Source organism: Daldinia childiae (assembly GCF_008694065.1).
Source record: "Daldinia childiae strain JS-1345 chromosome Unknown Scaffold2, whole genome shotgun sequence".
Lineage (NCBI taxonomy): Eukaryota > Fungi > Ascomycota > Sordariomycetes > Xylariales > Hypoxylaceae > Daldinia > Daldinia childiae.
The window spans coordinates 195,454-221,743 of NW_022984643.1; the positions used below are offsets into that span (position 1 = coordinate 195,454).

The 26,290-nt window shown below is 44.3% G+C and overlaps 6 protein-coding genes across 6 annotated transcripts; 1 reads left to right on the top strand and 5 right to left on the bottom strand.

The window, feature by feature from the left end:
- Positions 1 to 687: 687 nt before the first annotated feature.
- Positions 688 to 4,792, bottom strand: GL218_00998 (uncharacterized protein; the record flags this gene model as incomplete). Its single annotated transcript, XM_033577444.1, has 8 exons — positions 688 to 956; positions 1,043 to 1,108; positions 1,174 to 1,450; positions 1,500 to 2,168; positions 3,511 to 3,833; positions 3,886 to 4,333; positions 4,402 to 4,509; positions 4,616 to 4,792. 8 exons carry the CDS (start codon positions 4,790 to 4,792, stop codon positions 688 to 690), a joined length of 2,337 nt encoding a protein of 778 aa, XP_033437732.1.
- A 1,208-nt stretch (positions 4,793 to 6,000) lies between these two features.
- GL218_00999 (High-affinity methionine permease) lies at positions 6,001 to 7,726 on the bottom strand (the record flags this gene model as incomplete). The annotated part of the gene is made up of 3 exons (XM_033577445.1): positions 6,001 to 6,450; positions 6,508 to 7,466; positions 7,540 to 7,726. 3 exons carry the CDS (start codon positions 7,724 to 7,726, stop codon positions 6,001 to 6,003), a joined length of 1,596 nt encoding a protein of 531 aa, XP_033437733.1.
- A 2,791-nt stretch (positions 7,727 to 10,517) lies between these two features.
- GL218_01000 (putative carbohydrate-binding module family 1 protein) lies at positions 10,518 to 14,403 on the bottom strand (the record flags this gene model as incomplete). The annotated part of the gene is made up of 10 exons (XM_033577446.1): positions 10,518 to 10,579; positions 10,631 to 11,022; positions 11,075 to 11,173; positions 11,269 to 11,342; positions 11,401 to 11,649; positions 11,722 to 11,956; positions 12,621 to 13,287; positions 13,346 to 14,044; positions 14,130 to 14,270; positions 14,334 to 14,403. 10 exons carry the CDS (start codon positions 14,401 to 14,403, stop codon positions 10,518 to 10,520), a joined length of 2,688 nt encoding a protein of 895 aa, XP_033439129.1.
- Positions 14,404 to 15,090: 687 nt separating this feature from the next.
- Positions 15,091 to 16,371, bottom strand: GL218_01001 (uncharacterized protein; the record flags this gene model as incomplete). Its single annotated transcript, XM_033577447.1, has 1 exon — positions 15,091 to 16,371. One exon carries the CDS (start codon positions 16,369 to 16,371, stop codon positions 15,091 to 15,093), a length of 1,281 nt encoding a protein of 426 aa, XP_033439128.1.
- Positions 16,372 to 17,056: 685 nt separating this feature from the next.
- Positions 17,057 to 17,821, top strand: GL218_01002 (Vegetative incompatibility protein HET-E-1; the record flags this gene model as incomplete). Its single annotated transcript, XM_033577448.1, has 1 exon — positions 17,057 to 17,821. One exon carries the CDS (start codon positions 17,057 to 17,059, stop codon positions 17,819 to 17,821), a length of 765 nt encoding a protein of 254 aa, XP_033439127.1.
- Positions 17,822 to 22,183: 4,362 nt separating this feature from the next.
- On the bottom strand, positions 22,184 to 23,345 carry GL218_01003 (High-osmolarity-induced transcription protein 1; the record flags this gene model as incomplete). The annotated part of the gene is made up of 2 exons (XM_033577449.1): positions 22,184 to 22,714; positions 22,767 to 23,345. The coding sequence occupies 2 exons, from the start codon at positions 23,343 to 23,345 to the stop codon at positions 22,184 to 22,186; spliced, it is 1,110 nt and encodes a 369-aa protein (XP_033439126.1).
- Between the last annotated feature and the right edge of the window lie 2,945 nt (positions 23,346 to 26,290).

Sequence of the window (26,290 nt, forward strand, 5' to 3'; positions counted from 1 at the left end):
CGAAGTGCCGACGAATCCTAGTCATGGCTCAACAGCTATGAGAGTGGTTGCGTCGTTAGCTTGAGATTTAAAGATCCCGCATAAGCATAATTACTTGCCTCTACGGGCCCTCGTATTCCCTGAACATTGAGAGGTACTTATTTAATGGATGTAGCTCACCATAATGCTAAAAATATACGAGGTACATAACCTAGGTATCTTTAAATCATGTCGACGTGGGTATAACTCATTTCGAAAATAGTAGCGTCATAAGGACATGAATAAGCAGAGCGTGGTTTACAATTATTTCCCCCTATGTGCTGACGCCAGGATCTTAAAGTTTATTTTCAAGAGATGTCCATCGATGAGCGCAACGCGTAGTCCGTTAGGTTGGCGCTGTCGATTCCTAACTGGGTGCGGACCGTCTCGGCCACTGCTCCGAGGTGTAACCAAAAGGTCTAGCCGTGTCAGACGGCGTTTTTATACAAGGGAAGAGGTGTCGACGTACTTACTCGGTTCCGATGTCTTCGCTCTTAGTATTGAAGGCCCCGGCGTTGATCTTTTCGACGAGCTGGGTGATCTACTACTCCCTGATCTCGTAGACTTGATAGCACCATTGCCGGGCGTCCGAGACTCTTTCATAGAACGGGGAATAACCTTCTACAGCTACTAGTTAGCAATGGTATAATATATTCTAGGTTTATGGGCCTAACGCACATCGCTGTCACCATCTGACAGATTCCAAGGATCCTTGTTCGCTACCAACTCCGCATAATCTGGGCGGGGTACGCTCCTGGGCGTGCGGCGTGGTTTCTCAGCCTCTAATTCCTCCTCGTCCGACTCATTGATTTCGTTAACCACTGTAGGATTCCGGGGTTTGCTAGACGGAGTGTAGTTCTTGTCGTCCTCTTTGCTCTTTCGTACATTAAGAGTATCCGCTGCTTGGATATTCTTAGATCTCGACCTTCCGGGAATGACTGGAGACATTAATAGTTGTTCCAATGAAGTTTCTAAGAACAAACTAGCCCTCCTCTAGGCGGATGACAAGGATGTCTTTACCTACAGGTGTGCGGTGATGGGCCAAGATGTTCCTTAATCCAATACTTGCTAACCAGACTGGAACCTTCAACTATAGGCAACGATTAGTACCTATGACAAACTCCTCTTCTATATATACAATATAAGACTACTCACTTTCGCATGCAAAGTTTTCGAAAATGTACTCGTTAGAGAGTTCTTCGCCGTCTTGTCCCGTTTCGCCGTGACTTTGGAAATGCTTCAAAGCTCTATTATATGCTAGAGGCGGATCCGTGAAGAAGCCCGTTTGACAGTTGGACCTGTTACATCGTATGACGAAGAAACCTTGACGTTCTGCATGACGAAATATACGCTCCCCTGTCTCTAGGTTCGGGAATGCGATCTTGCGGAATATATCCGATTGAGATCTACTCAGACTCTGGTCATATATTAGCTAGGTAGTCAAGTAGCAGCTTAAAGTCACTGCTCCAGTTCGTTCTTACCTTTCCGCCATCTACTCTCCGTCGCTTCCCACTTGCGGCGCTATCACCATCTGTGCTAACCCGCTTAGAAGCTTTGTTAGTCATGGGGTTTTCGGATAGAATTTGACTCTGTATTTGGTGGTCGAAATTCGAGCCTATGTTTGGCGATACGTTAATATTAGTAGGACTTGAAGAGTGATCTTTGATCGAATTAGAAGTTCCTTGGTCGTGAACTTGCGACGCTAATGGAGGTATGCTTGATAAGACATCTGCGCCAAGAACAGTGCTAAAATAATTATCGCGAACGGGTGACATAAAAGGTGTTGGGGGTCGAATAGTCAGGGTCGAAGCACTGGGAATAACGCTCAGATATTTTGGAATGACTGGGATAAGTTCCGAGACGGTACTCTCGATAGTATCAGGGTCGACTTCGAGTAATTGTAACTTCTTGCGCAGACCTAGGATTAACTTTTCCTTGTCTTGTTCATACGCCTGACGCTCCTTATCAACCTCTCTGAGGAGAGCTCTAAGCTTTGGCACGTGGCTCCGAGCCAACTCATCATCTCGCTCGCGGGTCAATTGCTGTAATTCCTTCTTGACATAAGAAGAGGCGAAATCAGAAATAGCATTATTGAGTTTGCCGACAGGACTGCCATGATCGCCCGGCGGCGTCTCGTCAGCCATCTCAATCTGGGGACTGAATGTTCATGGAACCGCTACGGATGTATAATCGGACATAGATGGTGTTCGTTCCAACCAGCAACTACCGATTAATACCTAGATCTTCTAGTTCTAGGGTAGAGCTTTAAGTCTGAAGATATGGAGAGAGAAGGGGAGGATAGAAAAATCCTGCGTTAAATCGACTTTGAAAAAAATGATAGAAATAGAGTTAAAATAGATAGTTAGATAGAAGAAGAAGAAGAATCGAACGAATAGATGATTAAACGATTAAACGGATGAATTAAAATGATCTGGGCCCGTTTGGCCAGAGCATAAGAAGAATAAGCGACACATGCAGCTCCAGCTTCTGTTCTCCGCACGAAGCGCCTGTACCGTAGAACGCCGCAGAATAAACCCGCCGAACACGCAAGACCCCCAGAGATGCGCACCGGGCCGTACCCCGAATAATTCTGGGCTTGATACCGCAGTGTGACGGAAAAGTTGTAACCAATCACAAGTTATGATTACTCACAAATATGTTGGTGCCGTAACCCGAATGGAAACGGGTTAATCAAAAGTTTTCGGAGATAAAATGAGATAGAGAAGTAAAATGTCTGGTAGAATAATAATTAAGGAGGGGAAAAAAAGGAGGAAACTTTTTTAAAACATCGGACATAACGAGGAAAAAGGAGGAGAGAAATTACCTAACATTAATAAAAAAGAATAAAAAAAAATAAACATGTGGAAGTATCAAATAATTTTTTTTTAGATGTTACACCATACTATTGACCTATTTTATGTACTACAGGAAAGTGCGAACAACCTCCTAAAATTGGGTTCTAGGAGGTAGCGAAGATACTATCTTTTAAAAAAAGAACGGACCTCAAGCACGCCGCTTTTAGCCGAATTTCATGTTACACAAACACCTAATATATAAGACACCTTATAAAATACTGGTAATATAAATCTCGGTTTCTTACACACGTTATAAACGGATAGCCAAATCATCTTATTATTATTATTATTATTATTATTATCAATATATATGACTATTAGCATCAATTATACCAACCATCACCTTAAGCAGCCCACAAGTTGCGACACGCACAACTACTATAATTCGTATTACATATCAAATGTAATATTGCATCCCAAGTTCTAATTCTAAAGACTACATTGGTATGGTATCAGAAGAAGAACTGTTTTCACTCCAGTTAACCACAGTCTCGACCGTGATAACTCCGAGCGGGACTTCATCGACCCCATCATCCCCAGTCTTTCTCACCACGGCATGACACTCGGCGGCATACCCTTGAGACCATGGACCAAATGTTTCTCGATTAACTTCCCTGCTATATCCATGGCTATGTACCTCAATACTATCTGAATCGTCTTCGAGATTCCTAAATGGTCTTATAGAACCGTGCGATATTCTAAAGTCCTGGCTTTTATTGCCCTTTCCTATTTTGCCCCTATGCATTGACGTGCCGCCTATGCTCCGAAGTGCACGCATTGCAACTAGAGTATTATCCCTCTCGACATTACCGTAATCACGACCTAAGGGTTTGCGAATCCCTGTGAAAGGACGCATTCTAAGTAGACCATTGAACAGCGGTCCAAGCACAGGAAGGCAACCGCAAATAATCGCTAGGTCGGGTTCCAGGACGGTCCATAAGAAAAAGTAAACCCTTATCACTAGGCCTATTAGCTATATTCCAAATTAAATAATAAGAGCTATGATTATTACAAGTAAAATCTGCATATGTGCCATAAGTCAGCTGGATTTGGTATCGTAACCGGATCCCACTTGCAGCAATTGTGCTTGTTCCAAGTAAAAAAATAACGGACAATATGACACGCTGACTACGCGTGAGATGTAAGCTCATGATCTCGTAGATGGGCAAGCATAGGATGGCGATATCGGTGACGATATTAGAAATCACAATTCCTAACAGGAAGTCAGAGATAGGAATACAGTAGCCGTTCATGTCAGGGTCGAATAGCTTCTTAACAGGAGTGCATTGAAAAGTCGCGACGAGGACGTAAACGGCCCACCACACTATAGTAATAGAGCCCAAGATAAGACACCCTATCTTCATCAATCGTACTGGGAAGATACGCCTATACATCATTAGGATGCTAAGTTTGGTAGTCAGGATAGTTGTCGCATAGATCCATCGGCTGGCAAAGATCGCCTTAGACAACAAGTTAGCACAATTAAATATATATCTTCGGAATCTCAGTATAATATAAGCAGGCTCGCCTTGAGGTCTATACTGATTCCTTCAGGTGTATTCCAGTTAATTGGTGGTCCCATTCCACCAAGCTTGACGAGTAGAACGATAAGAGCGTACTGTGCCCAAGAAAATACCTAGAACAATGTTAGAAACTTAGTTTCGTCAGGGGTTTACTTAGGAAGAAGTGTAGAGATTGGAGAGATGTATTAATTGTTTAGTGAGATAAGCTCGATGACTTACAAGAGAAACTATACTCAGCCAGTCATCAATTCCGATACCAGAAGTACGGCGTATCCTCATAACAATACGAAGACCAACGGCAAAAGTTACAATCACTGAGATCGGGGTTAATATGCGAAGTAGATAGGGGCCATAATCCATCTCAAGTAACGAAGGTGAATCTGAATCAGATGACATGTCTGCTGGTTTATCAATCTAGGAATTCTGCTAAGTGAATAGGGGTAGAACAGCTATCATTTCAGGGTAACTAGTGGAAAACGAGAACTTGAATATTTAGGATTTTAAACATATCTCTTAGCCATAGATGCACGTTAAATTCTCTATAGAGTGCGTCTCTGAACGCCCACATTGAGTTACACAGTAGAGCGTCTCATCTATCTATAGATTTAAGGTAAAGACAAGCTCAATATCATGTGTCGCCCTCGCCGTTTTCACACATGGCCGTATTTTTAGGAGACTACGCCACTTTTGATTAGCTTCCTTTCAACATAAGAAGTACGGGAGATCGACAAGAAAAGAGAACTAAGTGTGTATGTATGACGGCAAGTAGACTCTTGTGTAACCACACCCGGCTGCGGATGAGAGACGACTGACCGCCACATCGTTCGATATATAGATGTTTGCTACGACCATTTCCTATTAGATAGGTACTTACTAAAAGTATGATTGTGGTCTCTAGAATTACTTTGCATTAGATACCTAGCGTGTGGTATAACTGGGTACATATTGTAGAGTTTCGATGCGGAATTAGGTGACAGGCAACTATTTCAGAACTCGTATAGAAACATCTGAAGTTGTAATTGTAGATTGCGCAAATATCGCTCTAGAAATCTTAGCGTGGCAATGAGTTCGGGAGCTTGCGCCATGTCTTAAATATAGCACCTAGTCTGTGTTTGTTTTGGATCCGAGACACCGGTGACTGTTCGCTTTCGCATCGGACTCGGGCAATTAAAGGGGGTAATATGTAGTGAAGGGCTCGGCTTCAAACCGAGTAGCACGTAACCCAGTGTATAAAACACATCAAAAACGGGGTAATGCATGGTCACAGACCATCATGTATCTAATAAATTGGTTATAGATAAGTGTAAGGTACCTAAACTTATACCAGTGGGCGCAAAGATGCGGTATCTAAAATTGTACGACTCTATTATAACCTGAGCTATTTTGACTGGAATATGAGCATATTGCTATTTATATCAAGATATGTTACTCGGATATTAACTACAGGGTTGAAGCAATATGAGGATTAGTTGGTTCTAATTGACAAAGTTACTGGTTCTTCCGGTATCTTGGTGTATCAGGGTAAATGGAATCGGTTCTAAATATGAGCAACTATTCAAGTTAAAACATCATTAGGATAATGTTCGAAACATTTACTGCTACAACTACTTCGTCTTGATCTTCCGATACCGCACCACCTCCTTGCCGTCGTCTTCGACAATTCTATGAACTTCGATCCTATACCCACCGATCGCCGGCCAGATCTTAGACCAACATACCCAGTATACTCCACCTAGAAGTAAAACGCCAACTCCGACAACGGGGAATATAAAATAGGGATAGCCGTCGGCATTCCAGTCTCCAGACGGCGGGACGAAGGGGACAATAGCGAGGAAGATATTGGCTAAGAGATAGATGACGCTAATCGGTAAATATGTATGCCAAGGCGATGTCCAATTCTCCGACTTCTTGTAGTGGAGATAGATGAGGCCGGCAGTGACAAAACCATTGATCCAAGCACCAGGGTAGGTATATAAGTTGACGACGAAGTTGTAGGCGGGGCCTGCGGGAGGAGCGACGAGGATGATCACTGTGATAAGCCAATGGAGGAAAAGCTAGGTATATCAAGTTAATCATATAATTCATGAGAAGTTTCTAAGAGAAATACTTACAGCAGCAGCTGGCGCGTCAAAAGGCTTGATAGATGCCCAAAACTTTCCATACGGTAGAAGCGCTTCTTTTCCGAATTCTTGGTTGAGTCGAGCGTGTGCAAAACTCACGGCCAGCACGTTACCCAGATTGCTCAGTGCAACAAAAGCAGGGAGAGCCCGTGCGGCAGCACTATCACCGAAAACGTTGCGAAAGAATAACCCAGCTACTAACACTTCAGATGTAGCGAGGTCGTCCTTCGTTATTGCTGCGAAGTAGGCTACGTTGGCCAGAACATACAAGATGGTAACACCGCCGATAGCTATGGGTGCTGCAATCGCGAGGGTCTTGCGAGGATTCTTCAGTTCTCCAAGCACGTAGTTGGCGTTCTCCCAGCCCTTGTAACTGTAGATGATCTGCAATAGCGCTGTCGCGTACCCGTATGCGCCCCGGCCACCATAATTCTCTGTCACCTCGATGGCGAACGCGTTTTTGAAGTTACCGGGCGGCGGGATGAGAAGTCGACCAGAGATAGCGGCGAAGCCCGAAAATACGATGAAGATCACGATGACCACTTTGAATATTCCTAAGAGATTCACAAGCCTCAACCCCCATTTAGGAAAAATCGAATGGAGCGCGACGGCGAAAGTAATACACGCGATAGCGATGCCACGGGCCGTCCAACCATCTCCTTCTGTGCTTCCGGCAGCAGCTAAGACATACCGGCCGAACGCGAGAGAGTTTCCGGATGAGAATCCTAGAAGGATCATCTGTGATGCCAAAACACATGAAGCTAGGTAACGCGGGTGGCGGTAGACACGTTCGAGATAATTCTTCTCGCCACCGGAGAGCGGAATAGCTAAACCAAACTCAAGGAATACGCTCAGACCGCAGAATGTCAAAATACCACCAACAATCCATAATATTATCGATATGCCAACCGATCCAGTTGCGGCAAAGATGGCCGAGGGGGTAGAGAAAACTAGAATAAACTGGTCAGTCTACTCATAGCGTTTATGAAGGCATAAAGTTATTAGATTAATCGCTTCACTCACTTCCGGTTCCGATCATCTTATTCAAAATCAGAAACACAGCACCGGTAACACCGATTTTCCGTGAGTCGGAATAAGCGAACTGCTGAATTCCATCGTTAGTCGAGGAGGCATACTCCTCGTCCGTAGGAGCATTCAGTTCCCGTGTGTCGGGGTCTGAATCTTTCCCGACCTCTGTCGCTGATGACATCTTGGCTTTGATTCCTAGTATGACGGTCACAAAAGAGCGGAACTGAGGAAATGGCACGCGCTCCACAAGAACCTAAAGGGAATACGTCTCCTTTTTAACTCAGGGCCGGTCGTATGTTACACATGATATCAAGGTTAAGACAGCACAAGACCAGACAAGACAAGTCAAGACAATTAGACAATTCAAGCAAGTGGCACAGGTTATTAGGTTAGGTTCTAGAGCCTCTTGGGTTCGGGGGAGGATCTAGGATCAGGAGATGAGCGTTTGCGTATAAGTAAATACGCAGGGGCAGCTGAGAATTCGTGAGATTCGTGAGGTTCTTATGGATGCTTGGCAGATCGCACGCCATCGCACGCAAACGAAACCTTGTGATCTTCGGGGTCCCTGGGGTCCCAAGCAACAGTTTTTTATTAGATTTCCCGTCATCTCGGCGCATGGCAATGTAACATTGCTTTCGAGCTCAACCTTAAACCACGGGAAAGCGACATTTCGAAAACCTACTAGAGAATCACACAATCAAGCCTTTACGATCAACATGGAAGGTGGCTTACTTCCAAGAGTTAATACATTACCAAGACATCTTCTTGACGTAATTCGGTCTATCCGATCTCATCATTTATTCCAAGTAAAAGCTGAAAAGAGTCACCGTCTATTTTCTCTTAGCTTACCATGAGAGATCACAAGCGAATCTGTTGCCTGCAGTCGACCCGCGGCCCGGTCCTATTCCTGGTATTTTCTATGCAGAAATTCTTTTCAGCCCCATGCTACTGGCCGGGCCGATTGGCGGGTCCTTGACCTCGATGTCTACCTAGTAAGAAGAATCTTTAAGTCGAATATGCCTAGCCATAAAAAGGAAAGGTCTCTTTACCTAGCCCGTTTCCAGTTTCAACGTCTTCTTTTTAAAAAAGACTTGTTGGCACTGGTTGTCGCATCTTGATCAACTACGAAGTCACAGCGTCATATAGAATCAATAATAAGGCACTAGTAAGAGGTTAAGAGTATCGTTGGAGGACTGATATTACAAGAACTAAATTACCTAGATCTAATACGAGCTCACGTTCCGATTCGTTTCCTTGCTTACATGGAATGGAAATCGGCGACCGGCGCCATTCGTCGTCAAACTCTTTAATCAGAGTGTTTGCCACGGCCTCAAGTGTACCTTACGGCATATCTGTGGCAAATACTATATCATAGTAAGTCAAAGAATAGTGATAGATTTTATGTCCCTAATAACGAACCTGGCATCATGACTTCCCCCTTCTCTGCGTTCTATTCTTATCTAACGCAGCTACGGAATTCCTATATTTCGATTTACTGGTTCAAGGTGTATTCGGCATGCTCATAGATCCCCATTTAAGCTCGTCATCCCGTCGTCGTCGGCTACACCCTCATCCAACCAGATCGTCAATTTTCTCTATCCCTAATAAAATAATCGTCTCGTGATTATCGGATAGATCGACTGCGAACTTGATACCACCAAATTCGCCCATCTGCTCTTCGCTTATATCATTTGGAAGGATAGAGTACATCGGTGCCGGTGGTGCTAATCTTCTAGGTATGGAACCTTCGCAGTCTATAACTAGGGGATCGAATCTACAGTATCGACATTCTAAACGCGGCTCGACGTCAGAAGTTCTATCGGGCCCAGATATGTCGATGATATCTTGCATATTTCCCCGAAGCGTGTCGAATGCCTGCTTTATCCGACCTTCTAGTTGTGTCTTGTAAATGGGCCAGGGAAGATCAAGTCGGAGTTGCTCGCGACGAGTATCGAGTGTATTAGATGCCCCGTCGGTCTTGCTGTTGCGTAGAGGACTACTCTGTCTGCTTATTGATACCCCAGACTGATCTTTTAAATTCTTCTCTCGAGCTCGTCTTGAAGGTTGCACTCGCGTTGGTGCTGTGGGCCACTTGCTGGTCTTCTTAGCTTTTACCGTGTGGGTTTCAACTTTGAGCTTGAAGCACTCATTTTCCCATAAGTGATATAAAGAACACTCTTTTAAGAAAGGAAGTTTGCAATATGGTTGATACAGAGGCGGAGGCCAAAACCAGGACAGATCTCGGATCCAGTCATTAGCTAGCGAGCCTACTCTTGCACCGCTGTCTGGCTCGATCGTTACAACTCTACGGCTGCGTATATCTTCGACGTCGCTGATATCAACTAGCGTCATAGACATTACTTTGATGTTTGATGATTTATGATCAAATAATAAATTAATAACTTGTGAATCGGATTTTGAAATAACTTTGTTGCGAATTAGTGGTAAAGCTCTTGAAAACCCCAACTAATAAGTCCCAATAGAAAAGTTGCGCATACTTTAAATTTACGTTTCTTTGTTATGTATTGTTTAGAGTAGATAATGTGTTGTTACTATTACTACTAGATCATGAAACACAATGGGTGATATTTCCGGAAGCATCTTTAAAAAGTTTGTCTCAGCCTATAACAAAGACCGATTACAACATATTCCATGTCTCTTCGAAGCATAGTCATGGTTTGCTTTTATTAAGAAGATATACCATATAGTATTGAATACGATATTATCGTCTAAGTTGAGTTAAAAAATCCTATCAGCTTGAGTCTAAGAGTGGAATACAATACCTGCAGTCTCAACACCACTATAATCACACGCCCATATAGTGCATATATCACGCATTTCTATAGATTCTTATATATATCAAGTAGGTAATAGGGTTGAAAAAGAGCTTAACATATTACGTTTGAGAATATCATATCTTGTCCACTATACTCTCTGACCCCTATTCCCCTTCTACCGCTATCTAAGATGGTTTAGTAAATAGGATTTCCACTAGCATCAGTGACTGGCATGCCACCAGGAAGTTCTGTGAGCCCTAATTTCCTTCTGTTAGTAGTGAACCTTTCTTCCTAGTTGGAATACTTACACCCATCAATATCTTCGTCTACTACTGGTTTTACTGAGCACTTATTCCCCTCTTTAATCTCTTGGTATTGCAACTCTGGGCATTTGAACCCATTACAATTCGTGTCCATCGCGATTTGCAATGCGTTACCCTTCCAGCCGAACATATAATCACCGTGATTACCGAAGCCCGTGGCATCGCCGTAGCTCCATACGAACGGCTGCGAGCCGTCCTCAGGCCACTCAGACTTGTCGTTGAAAGGAGTCGTGTCCCAGACGATTTCGTAAAAGAGTTGGGGAATCTTGACGGGGTGCGTTGAAGGACACGGGCCCCCTTCTTCGAATGTGCCACTTTCGGGATACGAGACGTGGCTGGCATGGTCGGGGGAGTCTAAATTGATGCCATCCCAGCAGCTAGATAACCTATTAGCCAACTCGCTATCTCAAGTAATGACCCGTCACTCACGTCGGAAACCGTAGGTTTGCCATGATACCTGCAGGACATGGCTCTTTTGGCATGTCATGAGTCTCATTTGTCCTCGTCATAGGATCTTGAAGACAGGTGCTGTGAAAGTAATGTAAGTGTCTTTTTCACAAGATCCCGTAGTAAGGATGGTTTAATTCGTATGAGCTAAGATTAGACGCGTGTAAAAGACTTACTATGTGAGCTGGCGGAATTTCATTGCCTCTTCTTCGGTGCGTATCGCGGGGTTACCAGTAATCATCCGGAATCCCTTGTAAGAATAAGCCACGGCACACACGTTAGGTGTAGGGCTAATTAATATGGCTTACAGGTTTGAATGCGGTAACAGTTGTGTTCTGGTAACTCGGTATGTAGTAGATCGTCATACCACCACCGTTCGACTCTTCAAAATAAACGTTACCCTTTTGCGGAACACGCTTATACGTCCCATTTCGTGCGCGGAAAAACATGACTGCAGTCCAATAATTGGAAAAGTCCTCGGCAAAGGTACATGTCGTGCAAGTTGCCGTGCTGGGGATATCCATAACCTTTGGATCCATCGATGGGTTAAAGGCATTCTATAGATGACAATTTATCAGATTGAATTCCTATAACAAGTAGCTCATATTATATCAAGTATTTGTACATACTCCGCCGATAATCTGATGAAGATGTGGCGACCCGACAACGCCGGGGTTGACTAAGGGGTCCAGCCGTTCAACGACAAGTTGGGAACATGAAAAGCGAAGTAGAGCAGAGGCACCTGGCAAAATAGTGCCAGCGCCCACAAGTATGAAACTCCAATGCGGTCGCATCTTGAACTGCTGAAGTCTAGGTAGAGGCTCCCTCGAGTGAGAACCAAAGAATAATGTTATTATGTTTTGACTACCTTATAATCCGTTACTGGTTACTGCTATAGAGATATAGAGATCAAATAAGATTCGAGTAAGTCCTGGGAGCAAAGTATACATGGGGGATCCGTTCTATTAATAGTATAATGCCACCGGTCTGAAGTGCCGGCCTGAAGTCACCGTTTAATATATCATCATTCTAGCCATATTGCCGGTCGGGCGGGTGTTCTGCCCACCAATCAACATCTTCTAGATAGTACTAAGTCCGAATTTACATGATAAGGTCGTTATAGAATAATCCCATGCGCCGACCGGACGGACTTGAGCAATAGGTACAGTTGCTTAAGCTGTTCCTAGCGACGAATAGTCGGCTCATGTGAATGGATCTGATGTTATTTTGAAATATTGCGTATCCTTTACGTCAGAGTTCTACGATACTTGTTATCTGTATTAGACGCTATTCTATTTTTTTTATTAAAAAAAATTACTACCCAAGCTATTATACTAATTCAATGACTGTAGGCTTCTGTTCGCTTAGTCCAGGCGGAAGCCGATTTATCATGCCTAACCTCCGATATATAGGCTCCGTCCCTTCAACGAGACGAAGGACGAGTCCCGGGCCTTTTGTACCACAAATAATATAAACATCCATTGGACTTTCAGCGCCACAAGTTAGTTCCGAGGTTATGTCAACATACCAATCCTTCTCTTGAGTTTCTGCGGCTTGAATCCGCCGCCTTGGGTTAGGTATGTTCTTCTGATAGTCGAATGGAACCCAGGCACGAGCCCGGTATAATAACCCTCGAATAGTTATATTATTGGCAGAGATCTCTGCAAGAGGCCTTGATACTTCTGGGATGTATGAGATATGAAGTATTTCGATATTCTCAAATACGTAGGCGCTGTACCCGTATCGAAATGACCCGGACACCGATACCCATGACCACGATGGAACCATTATATTAGAATTACGCTTCGCAATGATATCATAGTTGGTGCCAAACGCTACGTCAGATTCCCAAAATAGATCAGAAAGTAAGGTTGTCTCCCATAATCCATTCACATATCGACCGAGACCCCTTTCGCAGAATTGTTGTGCTATTCCCGCTAAGGCAGGCAATCTGTCTGTGTCGTACGTTATTCCCTTTAGTAGATAAGCTTCGATTATATCTTCCCACAGTCGGTGCAAGTCTTTCAACGAGCCACCGCGAATCTGAGTGTCAAATCTAGCCTTTAGATCGCTTGAGGAGACAACTTCACGCGTGGTCTCAGTATACTCCCCGCAGTTACATGACCGCTTAGAGAGGCACACCCAAAGTATCTCCCACTGCGTAAACGATAATACGCGTGGGGATAGGAGATACTCTACTCTCATTATTAACTATGAGTATTTTCTAAGAAAGAGGGGTTTCAATCAACTCACCTTGGAAACACCAAGATCGTTCGAGCAAAGGTGCTTGTGTCGAGTACTCTAGGCCGTAATGGGTGCTGGCAAAGTAGGGCGTATGTTCTAGTGCTGGGCGTACACTCACGATGGTAGGTAGGCCTGCTTTAAGGCAACGTTCGGTAGTGTGCCGAGCATCTAGTATGTCGTGTCGATAGAATAAACCACCATTACTATCGGCTGATGCGGTTGCTGCGATAGTGACATATGAACTACCGTACACGTCTGTCATACGTGAGGCTTCACTTATCCAGTCTTCGAGGCTATCCTGGATAATGCAAAGGGAGTCGATCCAAAGATAGCGACACTGAAGCTGTCGTGTAACATATATCGCATCCTGGAATGTCCTCGGTAGCGATTCGATTGATATCCCACCTTTATTTTTACTTAGCGTTTCGGTCGTCGTTATAGAGGTGACAATGCCTCCCCAACAATGGCTCAGAGCTATGTAAGGACCCTTATCGGTCTTAACCGGCTCATATACGAAGACATTGTCTTGATCTAGCGACACATCCAGCACTCTAGTGGGGAGATAGTCGTTCAGACGACTTCTGCAGATATCATGCTTGTCGTTGCAATGGGTAACCCAACTTTTTATTTGTGAAAGATACTTCTCAGATGCAGTATTTGGCTCAAGGTCGCTGCTTGGTTTAAAAGTACCTGATAGCGGGTCGTGTGCTGATATTCTTTAGCTGATATAAACTTCACTAAGCCGTCTTCACGAGTTGTCCGATACCTACCTAAGTAGGCAGAATATACATACTGTCCTTGGTATAGTAATGAAGGCCTATCCATGCTTTATCTTTGGGTGATTGCTTATACTGAAGGCGGAATGGGCCTTCTTCCTGGCGCAACGCAATCCACTGAACTGTCCCCGGACTCACTAGGCAGAAGGCCTCTAGGCCTTCCCAAAGGATCGAGCATAGCTGACAAGTGGGCGCTGAACTTTCTAAATTATGACCCATACCACCGGTTATGAAACCTCCGGAAAGTCCTGGTAGAGGTTCCAGGTTGCGGCATGTAGCACATGAATCCATTTTCGACGCGTTTTGGTTGATGTTTTATGGTCATATGGATGAGTTCAGCTGGAGATAATTATTGATTCCTATTAGCGTCGTAGCCTGAAACTCCAGGCATTCAGGTTGTGTAGCTCCCAAGGGGCCTGTAACGCGTAGTATTCTCGTTAGGGAAAGTTATTGCCGATTTATTGACCTGTAATGTTTTACCTTAACCATGGTACTTCTTGTATCAGATCATCAGCTCATCCTATATCCACTTAACCAATAATATGGTGTGGTTCATCCTTCTACAGAAAACTTGGCCGAGGTCGTTATACAGATATAATAGAGGTCTAATGAAGTTTCATTATTCTTAGCTAGTTACTTTCTTCCATAAAGGTTCAACAGGGGTCAAAAATTACCCCTGAAGAGAAATCTGCGCAGCCAATCAAATAAAGAGAATCCATAATATTGAATCCTATCCACTAGAGTTTACTATATTATATTAACACTCTCTCGACTCAAATAGAAGCATAGAATAATATAGAATTACTAAATTATCGCGTATGCTAACCTCGATTTCTAAACTATTAAATTGTGGGTGAACATTCCAATTCCTTCAAAGAACAAACTCAAGGGGCGATCATAAAATGGTGCAAGATCACCATAATAATTATTTACCATCTAATCCTTAAACTTAACTCTTCTATTCGGAAAGACTTAAGTCTAGACACTTGCGCCAGTAATCTGCAACTGGTAATCCAAGCCCCGACTCACATCGCTAGTAAGTGAGAAGGGATCATACAGATAGAGCGTACTCGGCGTGTTCGCAACCACGAGAGTAGCCTCCTCTCCGCTGGCCAAATTTGCTTGCACCTTGTTGTTTGCCACCTCGATATACCTAACAGCTCCACTGGAACCCTTTACCGCCAGAGTAGCTGTATAGGGCGCCGTAGCAGTTACAGTAATGCTGATCGATGATCCAGTCGCCTTCAAGGGGATAATGTTGGCGCCCATATAACGCGGCTGTCGAGCTGATTTAACTCGATATTTCCCATTGCCTTGTGAATCCAAATTTGCGTAATTAAACTCTTTCCTCTGCTTGTTGAATAAAGCATTAGCCTTTTCGTGCCCGATGTCGACATACGCCATTCTAGCCCAGTAGCGACCGACAATTGTTTGGATTTTGGTAGGCGATGCGAGCTGATCCAAAATGTGCAGAGGGGTCTCATTGCTGTTTCTCTTATATCTTCTCCATACGTTCGGGAAATTCGCCATCCCTAAACCAGCATAGTTGTCTGGGTTGTTCGTAATGTATGTAAGGAATGGCCATGCTTCGTAATAGTTTCCGGTATTGCTTGATCCATCAACGATTACTTGGAAAGAATCGCTTATAACCTTCTTAAGATTCATAAGAGTGTCGCCACTTGGTTGATTATAGCGCGCCCTTGAGTCCGCACAAATCGAAGAAGTTATAAACGTGTCGGCGACGAAGTTAGCGACCGTCTCCCACCATGCTCCCGTCCGACCCTGGTTAATCCAATATCTCTCAGCATACGTGAGAGCATGTCCGAACTCGTGAACAGTAATCGAAGGTGTATTCATCCATTCTGTAACGACATTTAGGAAACTTAGGCCGGTTGCGCTGTCGGTTCCGGTATTGGCTGCAGTGTTAGCCCCTAGATCCGCAACGTCGTAGACATTCATCTTATACCAGGGCCCATTATCATTGTCTTGATTAAATGAGAGACCCGTCGACCTCCATCCTTGGCCAGTTACGAAACAGTCATATGCCGACTCAAGACTCTGGAGTACAGAGTTCGCGACAGAGTCGCTTGTCGCATCATAGACGCGAAAATGCGGCGAGTCCTTGTATTTACTTCCTCCGGGGCCGACCCTCGTGTTCGGTGTGAATTCAGCCGGAGGGGCAGCTTGAACTCGTGTAGGGGCTGCAATCACTCCAGCAGCCCACCACAAGGGGAAAATGGTCAAGGTGAGTCCTCTCATTACTCTGAATATATAAGGCCGTCTCAAATGCAATGCATGAGTAAGGCTTTAAACTAGTTGTAAAATCCTCAGAGCGACGATCATCACTTTTATGGCCGGAAGCTCAACTCATTATGGACTCTGATAACGGAGGCGAGATGTAGTCTTTCCCAAATTGGATGTTTCTTCAATCACATTAAGCGGACAGCCTAAAATGGGTTGTAACCAAACCAGACGACTTATCATCTGGTGTTAGCGCACCTATAAGAGCTAGCTTGAATCAATAGAACTCCTATTATTGTAGTTAAGAGTGAATGACTCTCTTATAGTCCACCTATAATAATCAAGAATTAGTTATACGAACAAACAACCACCGTAAGTTGATAACTTCTCTTTATGTTTATGTCGAGATATGTACCAGAGTATCAGCTAGTTATGCCACTATATATACTATTACTTCACAGCTAAGAAGTGTGCTCTTCGTTATTCGGAAAAGATGCTCAAATACATGGGCTTGTTCGTTTCCACATGCAATGATACGCATAGGGTTAGGACCGAAAATGCCAAGAGAGGTCGAGATCTACAGTTTTAGGCTAGGGCTGATGGTAACCTGGTCCCTTTTAATCTCAAGTCAGCGTTATACGAAGTCGACTCTATGTACAATACTCGAATCGGCCATAAGTATTTGCAGCGAATCAAGTTAATAATGCGATTGCTTAATACATCTTCTATTACCTTGGAAGAATTCCAAGGTTCACCCCCTGAGTATGCGATATTATCCCATACTTGGCTCGACGGAGAAGTAACACTACAAGACCTCACTCTGGATAAAGGCCGAACTAAGGCTGGCTGGGATAAGATTCTAAATTGCTGTCGAAAGTGCTTAAAGGATGGATGGAAATATGTTTGGATCGATACCTGCTGCATCGACAAAACTAGCAGCACCGAGCTATCGGAAGCTATCAACTCCATGTTCGCATGGTACCAACGTGCGGCCGTCTGCTACGCCTTCTTAAGTGATGTCTGGAGAGTCCGCAAAGGCGACGAGCTGGAAACACTTGCTAGGTCACGTTGGTTTACTCGAGGTTGGACGCTGCAAGAACTTCTAGCGCCCTTGTATCTCGTATTTATAGACAGCAGCTGGCGGGAAATCGGCTCGCGGTCGTTCCTTTCCTCGACGATTGAGACGATCACGGGAATCTCTGCATATCAGATGGCCCATTTTAGAGGCTGCAGTATTGCTACCAAGATGTCCTGGGCCGCAGGTCGACAGACCACTCGTATCGAAGACGAAGCTTACTGTCTACTCGGTTTATTTGGCATAAATATGCCTTTGCTATACGGCGAAGAAGAAAAAGCGTTCATACGTCTTCAGCAGGAGATTTTGAGAGTCTCAGATGACGAAACGATTTTTGCGTGGCGAGGTAAGTTAGTACGCCGAAGAGTAGCATCCCCTAGCCAGGTAACTTAACAGGAAAAATATCTTAGAAACAACAATATCCCCGAACCACCAAGATATTCTCTGCGGAATGCTTGCTAGATCCCCTATTTGCTTTGCTAGATCTTCTCACTATGAGCCGGCTATCATAGACGAGAAGCGAGCTGAGTATGCGATGACCAACAAAGGACTCGGTATGACCATTGACGTATGGAGGTATATTGGGCCCGAGATTGAAAAGGGTGCGCGACCGAGACGCTATCTCGCACCGTTAAACTGCTGGTCCATGATAGATAATAAAGCCGTGGCAGTAATCTTGTTACACGAAGGCGAGGAATCCTACGTTCGTACAGACCCTCACGAATTAGCCCTTTTCTACGACGAGGTTTCTAAGACTGATCTCTGGGAGTTGATCCCCAGGAAACGGCTGTATGTAAGACAGGTTGAAGAGTATTCCGGTGCCCCTAAAGACTTATTACAATCAGTATATCACTTCACCTTTCACGCCACGTATGCCATACATTTACGGAAGTTGTACGAATATCCAAGTGGATCATATATCACCGCTAGGATATTAGACTATGAGGATATATATCACGATTCTAATCATCTAACGGTGGCTAGACGCAGTTTTCAAATGCTCATACTCATGGATATTGCGGATATGGAGCTAGTTTTATGCGTTTCTACGTTCAATAACTTCTTTGCGTTATCAGTGTATGTGAAAAGCGACTTCCCGAAGATGACAGACATATTAGATGAAGCAGAGGCGGCATTGAAGCAAGCTACAGATACTGTGCATTTGGGGTTTCCAGAACAGAATTTCGTGTTCAAGGCAAGAATACGGCCCAAGCCAACATTAGACGATGAGGCTAAGGCGGAAATCATCGAAAAGTCCGTCCAACTCGACATAGATTGCCAAACTTACGATTATTTTGATCCATTTGAGGAATGGGATTTATTACCTGAACACTTGAACCCCGAGTGGCGTCCAGTGCCACAAGATCAAGAGCCGAGCCAGCATAGCAAGAGAAATTCAGAACCGAGACGCAGATATTCACCGTCGCCGTCGTCTCTACCATATCAAGAACCACCTACAGAGAGGGTATCTTCCGGAAGCGCTATAGACGACAGGATACAGCAGCAAGTTCGTTCCGCAAATGAAAGTATTTCGTACGCAAAGAAGCAAGTTGATGTCATTGCATCTTTTCGGCGTCTACAGGCACCTAGAGATGGCCGGCGACAGCGGAGTCGATAACCCCTTTTATACAAGTGGGGAAGTAAAAAAAGGGGGGGGAATCAATACTAGTGCTGCTCAAGTGATTGGTGTACATGTATTGTGAATGGGGTCAATTACCTATCAAATCCACATCTACTTATGCATTCAGATACTAGCGGGTAAATAAGTACTTATTATTTATTACAATTATCTACAGAAGGTAACCTACTTACTAACTAGAGCGTAGGTTACCTACCTAAAGTATATGATTTCTAGTAAGACCAAGTCTATAATCTCGACCAGACGATCAAGACTCGACTCAGTAGTATACTATACGGGCCATCTACTTATGATGACCCCTTCGCAAATGCTATCATGAGTTTTCTGCATTGAGCTTCTTCCCAGTCTGCTCCCCAGCGAACCTTGTGCCATCGTACGACGCGACTATTCCGCGCGGGGAGGATCGTGGCCTACTAAGACCTCAACATTATGCACATCGTCTCCTTCGTCCAACTCATTGTTATCTCCAACGGTGTTGGGGATAGGACTGGTACTCACACTTTCCTCCGACACAAGAGTTGATGCGGGAGATGAAGGTGTAGTAGCAGAGTGTGTAGGTAAGTAGGGCGAGGACGTAGGATAAATATGTGGCATACCAGGATTATTGATCATCTCAGGTTCGCGATGTTCCGGTAGCAAAACACGATTTAAATTCGAGTCAGATCCGGCCCTGCTTGGTCCTGCAGTCTGCCAAGCAGGAAATGGATCATCACGTAACGGGGCTATTCCGTCTCGAAACGCATCCCACAACTGTATGTAATGTGGCCAAGGGACCGGACTGGCGTCTAAAAACCGCCCCCTATCTGCGACTCGCAAACACAAGATTGTCGACACAAATTCGTTGAGCCTCGGGTCTGCTTCGCGGCCGGGGCGTGGGGGAAGCGCGCCGGGTCTCGAATTCGTATCCCAGAGTATAGAAAACTGAGCAAGGGAGTCCTCTGCTGAAGTAGCGATTTCTTCTAGTCGCGTTCGCAACCACTCGGCATTTGATAACTGGGTAATGTACGAGGATCCTTCTATAATAATGGGCGAGTTTCTCAGATGGTGATTAGAGAAATACAGCTCGACGCCGGATTTAAAAGCGACCCCGCAAGAATGATAGTAAGCGGATCATGTCCTATATACATACCTAGAAACGAGATGTCCTTGGTCTCACCATTTTCTTCGTTGACAAAGTGGTGATACTTGCATATAGTACAATTTTTCGACCAGCACCGATAATGTCGCTCAAGACGGCAGCATCCAGGGTGCCAAGGACAACGCTGATTTATGTCAATTTCCTCTGCGATATGAGGATATCTGCATATCATACCGTCTGGTTCCTGCCATGGGCTATAAACAGTGTAGCCCGTGATAGGATGTAGAATGCATAGATGACGAGTGTCATGTTCAGGGGTGGTACAATGGACGTAGATCTCAAGACACATCTTCAATCTCCTTAACTACCTATAATTATGTAAAGCAGGACTTTGAATAGAATACACTTTCAAGATAGAACACAGAGCCTAGTAGTGTTGATTAGCTTAATCTCTTAGAAAGTAACTTATGATAAGTAGGTACATCATAGATATATATACGATACCGCTTTGTCCTGGGTATATGATTGACAGTGAAGTCAAGTCTCATCAAATGTTCATCAACCCTATTATCACCCCTCAACGACGACATTGTAATCTAGACAAGCTCTTTGTTTACTATTTGTTAGAACAAAGCCCTTTCGATTTTCTATCACATTTCCTTTGTCTTTGCGGACAGCATCTTGTTACCGACAAAGAGCACCTAACCCAAACCGCTTTCTTTCTCCTAACCAAAGAAGCTTACTCCTACTCTTCCACTGTGCTCGCCCTCTCCCACCTCAATATTCATTTACCGACGCTGGGGTCCTGCACCTGACCCTCTCCCTCTCTTCCCTCACTTGACCTCGATGTGGTTAAGTCAATAAAGACGGTCGTAGTTGGGTTTTGGAGTCGGAGTCTGACGGCTGTGCTCGGTGGTCATCCGGGTATCAGGCTCGCGCCAAGAATCCGACCAAAAATAAATCAGCTCAATTACCCTCAACCGAAGACGCAGTTAGGAAAACAGCTCGGTTGGCTTGAAGTCAACAACCCGGAAATTTAAGTAGGTAGCGTCGTAATATGCGGCTGAGCAGCTTACGCGATGATTAGCATCGAAGCAAGGAAAAAGTGGGAATAGGGGCCAATTACCAGCTACGTACAAGATCCTCATCTGACCGGATGCCGACATTGAGCAAGTAAATTTAGCTTGTATTGTCTTCAATTTTCAATTATTTGGAGGCAACGGCAATATATCTGGTGACGTGGTCGGATACGCGGGACCTTTGTGTTCGCTAGGGTATTAATTCTACCCCATGAGCTTACTGTGACGATCAAACGTACCGCCAATCATGTTATCTGCACATTTTTGTATATCGTGACTTTTGTGTAACCGATTCATGCCGCCACGATACATCATTACGTTGTTGGTTATAAAGTCCTTAGTGTATATGAGATCCGCGATGCAGACCCATATATAGTCATACCCAAATACCGAAGCCACGCTGCTAATGGCACTTGTTGGGAAACACTCCAGAGAGGCGCGTGACCATGCGATGGGGATTACTTGCCTCGGATCTTGTAGCCTATCACTAGAACCTATTTCGTGAACTTCATGCACATGCTCACAAAGCTGTATTAGGAAAAGTCAACCGGTCTTGTCGGTAGTGTGGTAGTGTGGTAGTATGGTAGTAGGCGCTTCGAAGCCACGCTTGTGTAATTGCTTGGTAGACTACCTACGACCAAGTAACGACATGTTTCCTAATCACCGTTGAAATATTGTTTCGGTGGTCTCTCGTTACCATGGGTTCCCGTCTAGACACTAGCCATGAGCTATTCGTTCGTTCAACCAGTGAACAATAAACATACTGTAGCAGGCCGTTAAGAATAATATCTTCTCGAACAACCATGATATGCCGATTCCGATTCCGCTGCCGCATTCCTCTTGCTAGCAGTCCCGTAAATGCAGCCTCATATATGTGTGGTATCAATGTCGCTCCCCATATAACGCCAATTCCGAATCAAGTACCTAGATAGTTACGACCGCAATACTAAGTTGCCGTACTAAGTGACCATGCTGTCGTCTCCGATTCCTTTATCCTTTCGTTCGTCTTGGAGCATCCGAATTAGTTTGTTGATCGTGTTTCCGTCGCGTAGTCTTTCGACCTCTCTCACCGCCTCATCTTCATCCAACCCCTCTGCCATGTATTCTTTGATCTTGTCCCAGATGACTTTTCGCCTCGAGTACCATGTCCGGCCCCGCGGCTCCGGCCGCCAGCGCGAACCCCACGCAGCATCCAATTCCTCAATAGCAGGCTGTCCATCCATTCCCTCCCGGTACTCTTTCCAAACCTCCTCTACCGTGCCGACAGTCCCATATTTATACTGAGGAGGCCCTGCAGATCCTGGTGTTTGCGCAGCCGGTCTAGGTTGAACCGCCTGAGAAGAAGTGGATGGGGAAGTTGGAGGAGGCCTAGCAGGGCGGCTTGGCGTTTGCATAGAAATCGGCGGTCCCCGAGGGTATGAAGCAGCCGATAGTTGCGGAGGGGGCGGGGGTATAATGGGTCGTACGGAGGAATCGCGGGAGCTGAGTGCCTAAAAAAAAGGTGCAACGGGTTAGTGGATAATATAAATAAATTTTGAATACGGGGAATGGCATGAGTTTTTGGGGCATGGCACATACCGAAGCTGCAGCTTGATGGGAGGCCACTAAGCTTCCACGAAGGTCATTTAGCTGTTGGCTGATGGCATCGAATTGCGCCGAGATATGAGCGACGTATTGCTGGTGTTGCATTTGGATCTGGAGAATGGTGGCGATTAATTGCTCGGGGGTCCTACCCAGCAGTTGTTCCTCTGTAACCATAGCGGGTAGGGACATGGCAGCTTGAGGTTGATGATAGAATTGGGTTGCTGTCGTAGTCGGAGGAGCCGAAGCTGAAGACGAAGGAGCAATTATGGGAGCAGCAGCCAAGGGACTCGGATTCGGGATGGGGTTTGTTCTGGTATTAGATGTAGCTTGTCTTTTTGAAGGAATGACGCTTGCGCCGGCACTGCGCTGCAGGTCGGCTGCAGCAGGTCGCTTCAATGATGCCCCTGTCGCTGCAGGGCCTGGACCAGGTACCGGAAGAGCTGAGGTAGTGGTGCTAGTGGTAATGGTTGGGTCCGTGGCCGCGGCCGTAGATGGGGGCGGTACGTTACTAAGGCCGGCCGAGGGCGAGGGCAGCATGACGGGCCCCCTTTAACCAGTAAACTCGTCCGAGAGATCCAGGTAGGGGGGGGAAATAATTAAAATAAAGAGTAGAGCTTCGAGTTATATGGTGGGGGGTTTAGGAAAAAAAGGGGGGGTGTGAAAGAATAAGAAAAAATAGACTAGAACAAAAATGAATAAATAAAAGTAATAAAAATAAAAGTAATAACAGTAAATAATAAAATAATTAAGATATTAAAATAGTTCGGGGAACGGATATATTCAAAAAGGGAAACAGTTTTGAGAATAAAAATGGAAAGAGACTTCTTGGGTGATCAGACGGACGTCCGGGCTAGCCGGGGTCCTATTTCTCTTAGTTAAAAATAAAAATAGTAGAAATAAAAAAGTAGAGGTAAAAGTAGTAAGAAAGATGTAAGAGTAGGGATAATAAGAGTAAGTAAGAGGGAGGGAAATGCCAGGTTTAGATGTTAGGTGAAGAAACAGATGATAGATGACAAAGACAAGGGAAGTAATAAGACCAGGACCAGGACACCAGGATAACCAGGACACAGAACAAGGACAAGCGACCCGAAGTAAATGATAATATGCGGTAGTTGATGAATGATGATATTGATGACGATGACGATAGATGAGAACGCGACTTAGAAAAAAATGAATAAGTCGGCATCTACATTAGTAGTAGTAGTAGTAGTAGTAGTAGTAGTAGTAGTAGTAGGTCCTAATAGAATTGGATCGGAAGCATCCAGCGGGAAGTATCCAGCGGAAGTATCCAGCGGAAGTATCCAGCGATCCAACGATGCGGCAACAGTAACATCAGCTTCGGTATCAAAATGTATCAAGATATCAACCTTAGGTATCATGGAATCATGGAGCTTCGGCATCAGAATCAGCATCGTCAATATCAGTTAAATTTTACCATGCGCGAGATGCGGCGAACTTGACCGAAAACCAAGGATGGCATTCCTATCGTCTACATATGTAATGCAAATGTGTGTTGTCCCGGTTTGTGTCGCCCTGGACGGGGTCACCTGCGGTGTGTGTCGGCTGTCAACGTGTTGGTGACATGTTGTGTGTGAGAGTGTAAAAAAAGCGTAAGAGTTGAAGCCTGATGAGTGTACGTGCGTTGTATATGATTATTGTTATTATTATGATGATGTTTTGTTTCACACCTCTTTTTTTTTTCTTTGGTTGTTGTTCTAAGTAGGTACCTACCTGCATACCTATATTTTCATCTCTTCATTTTCAAGTTTGTTTTGGTTAAAACCCCCGTTTGATAATTTGTAGCAGAAAACGAAAGTGAGTAACTACAAAAAGAGCATTGGGCAATTGCGTCCCCTTAGGTCATAATTGATTACCTTTAGGTATGTACTAGTACATTTAATAATACAATATGATCTCATATAAGATATGGTATCCCGCTAGGTATATGCCGGTGATGAGGTACTTTACCCACTTATAGTGTATCTCGATTATCCCTACCCGTAGCTAAAAATGTGGAATCAACATGGACATCTTGGTTTATCTAGGCTAGATCACGTGAAATCAAAGCTAAAATGGTAACTGGGGGCTACTGAAGGTAGCACTCAGCAAGCACTAGGGTCGTAGTACCCTTAACGGTCTAGCTAGCTTGGCGGCAATCTTGCAATCTTGGCTCATTCAACAGGGAAAGCAGGGAAGACAGGGAAGACAGGGAAGACAGGGAAGGCACCTATAGTGGATCTGGTTTTACAAATAATGGTAATTGGGTAACATTAATTGTAACTGCTGCAACACTGCAACTTTGATGCAGATGCAAACTTCTAATGTAACGCTTGTAACTTTTCTAACTTTTGTAACTCTTAAAAAGCAATCCGTACCTATTAAGTACCAAACTGAGTCCAGAGGAAAAAAGACTTACGCGTCACACACTGCAGCTACAACTATTGTAAGCAAAAGACACATTGTGTTACCTGAGAAGGTCGACCATTTCTTACCATTACAAGAAAAGATTGAAAAAGATTACTGTATCATGTATATTTTTATACATATTTATATACATCAAATGTCAATCAATTCCTTAAACTCTCTTCCGATCTAGATTATCTTTCTTTGACAGAAACCCCATCATTCAATCCATCCAATCATTTAGGATAAGCCGCACACTTACAAAGTAAACACACATACATATCACACTTATAAGTTACCTTTATAAGTTACCCTTATACTTGAGCCCTGCATAAACATATGATTTTCATCTTCTTCTTTTCCCCGGTCGAATTGACACCTACTATCATGCAAAAATAAATTAACTGACAAGACATATAATCTAATATCGTTGCTAAGGCTTTACAATCCGGGCTAGCTTTTCGTATATTCCCCAACGTTGGCTGACTACCTGCGTCTTGTTCGTACTCCATTTTCGTATGGTCCACTACGAGGACGACGTGCAGCATCCACATCATGTAGGTCTAAACTACGGCTGAGGCGGCAGCTCTATTGCTGAATCAGGTATATCCGTCATTACAATCCTCGCCAAGTCACTCAGCCACGTCCAATATATTCAATCCATTCATAGTCATCTCTTAATCAGCTTAAATATCTGATTAATTCTGCATTTGGAGAATGTTACCGAGACGTACTCGAGGGTATAATTCAACTTGAGAATGAGCATATGTCCGGCTACTAGTCTTGAGCAGAAAGTTTTATGTATCTTATAGTATACAGCCAGGAAGGCTTAGAGTAGTACTAATATAGGTACTTTACCGCTAGTTGTGAGGGTTACGAGTACGAAAAACTATGAATATACCTACTACCAAAGGAGTTCAGGCTAGCCATTTCATAATGTCTCACCTATCCTCAAAGTCACCACTTCATGGGGAAAGGGTGAAAAGTACCTAGATATTCATAACTAAATAATTGTACGATACGCAGTCATATTGATAATCTCGTTTATAATAGCTGACACACCTTATTCATTAAGATTC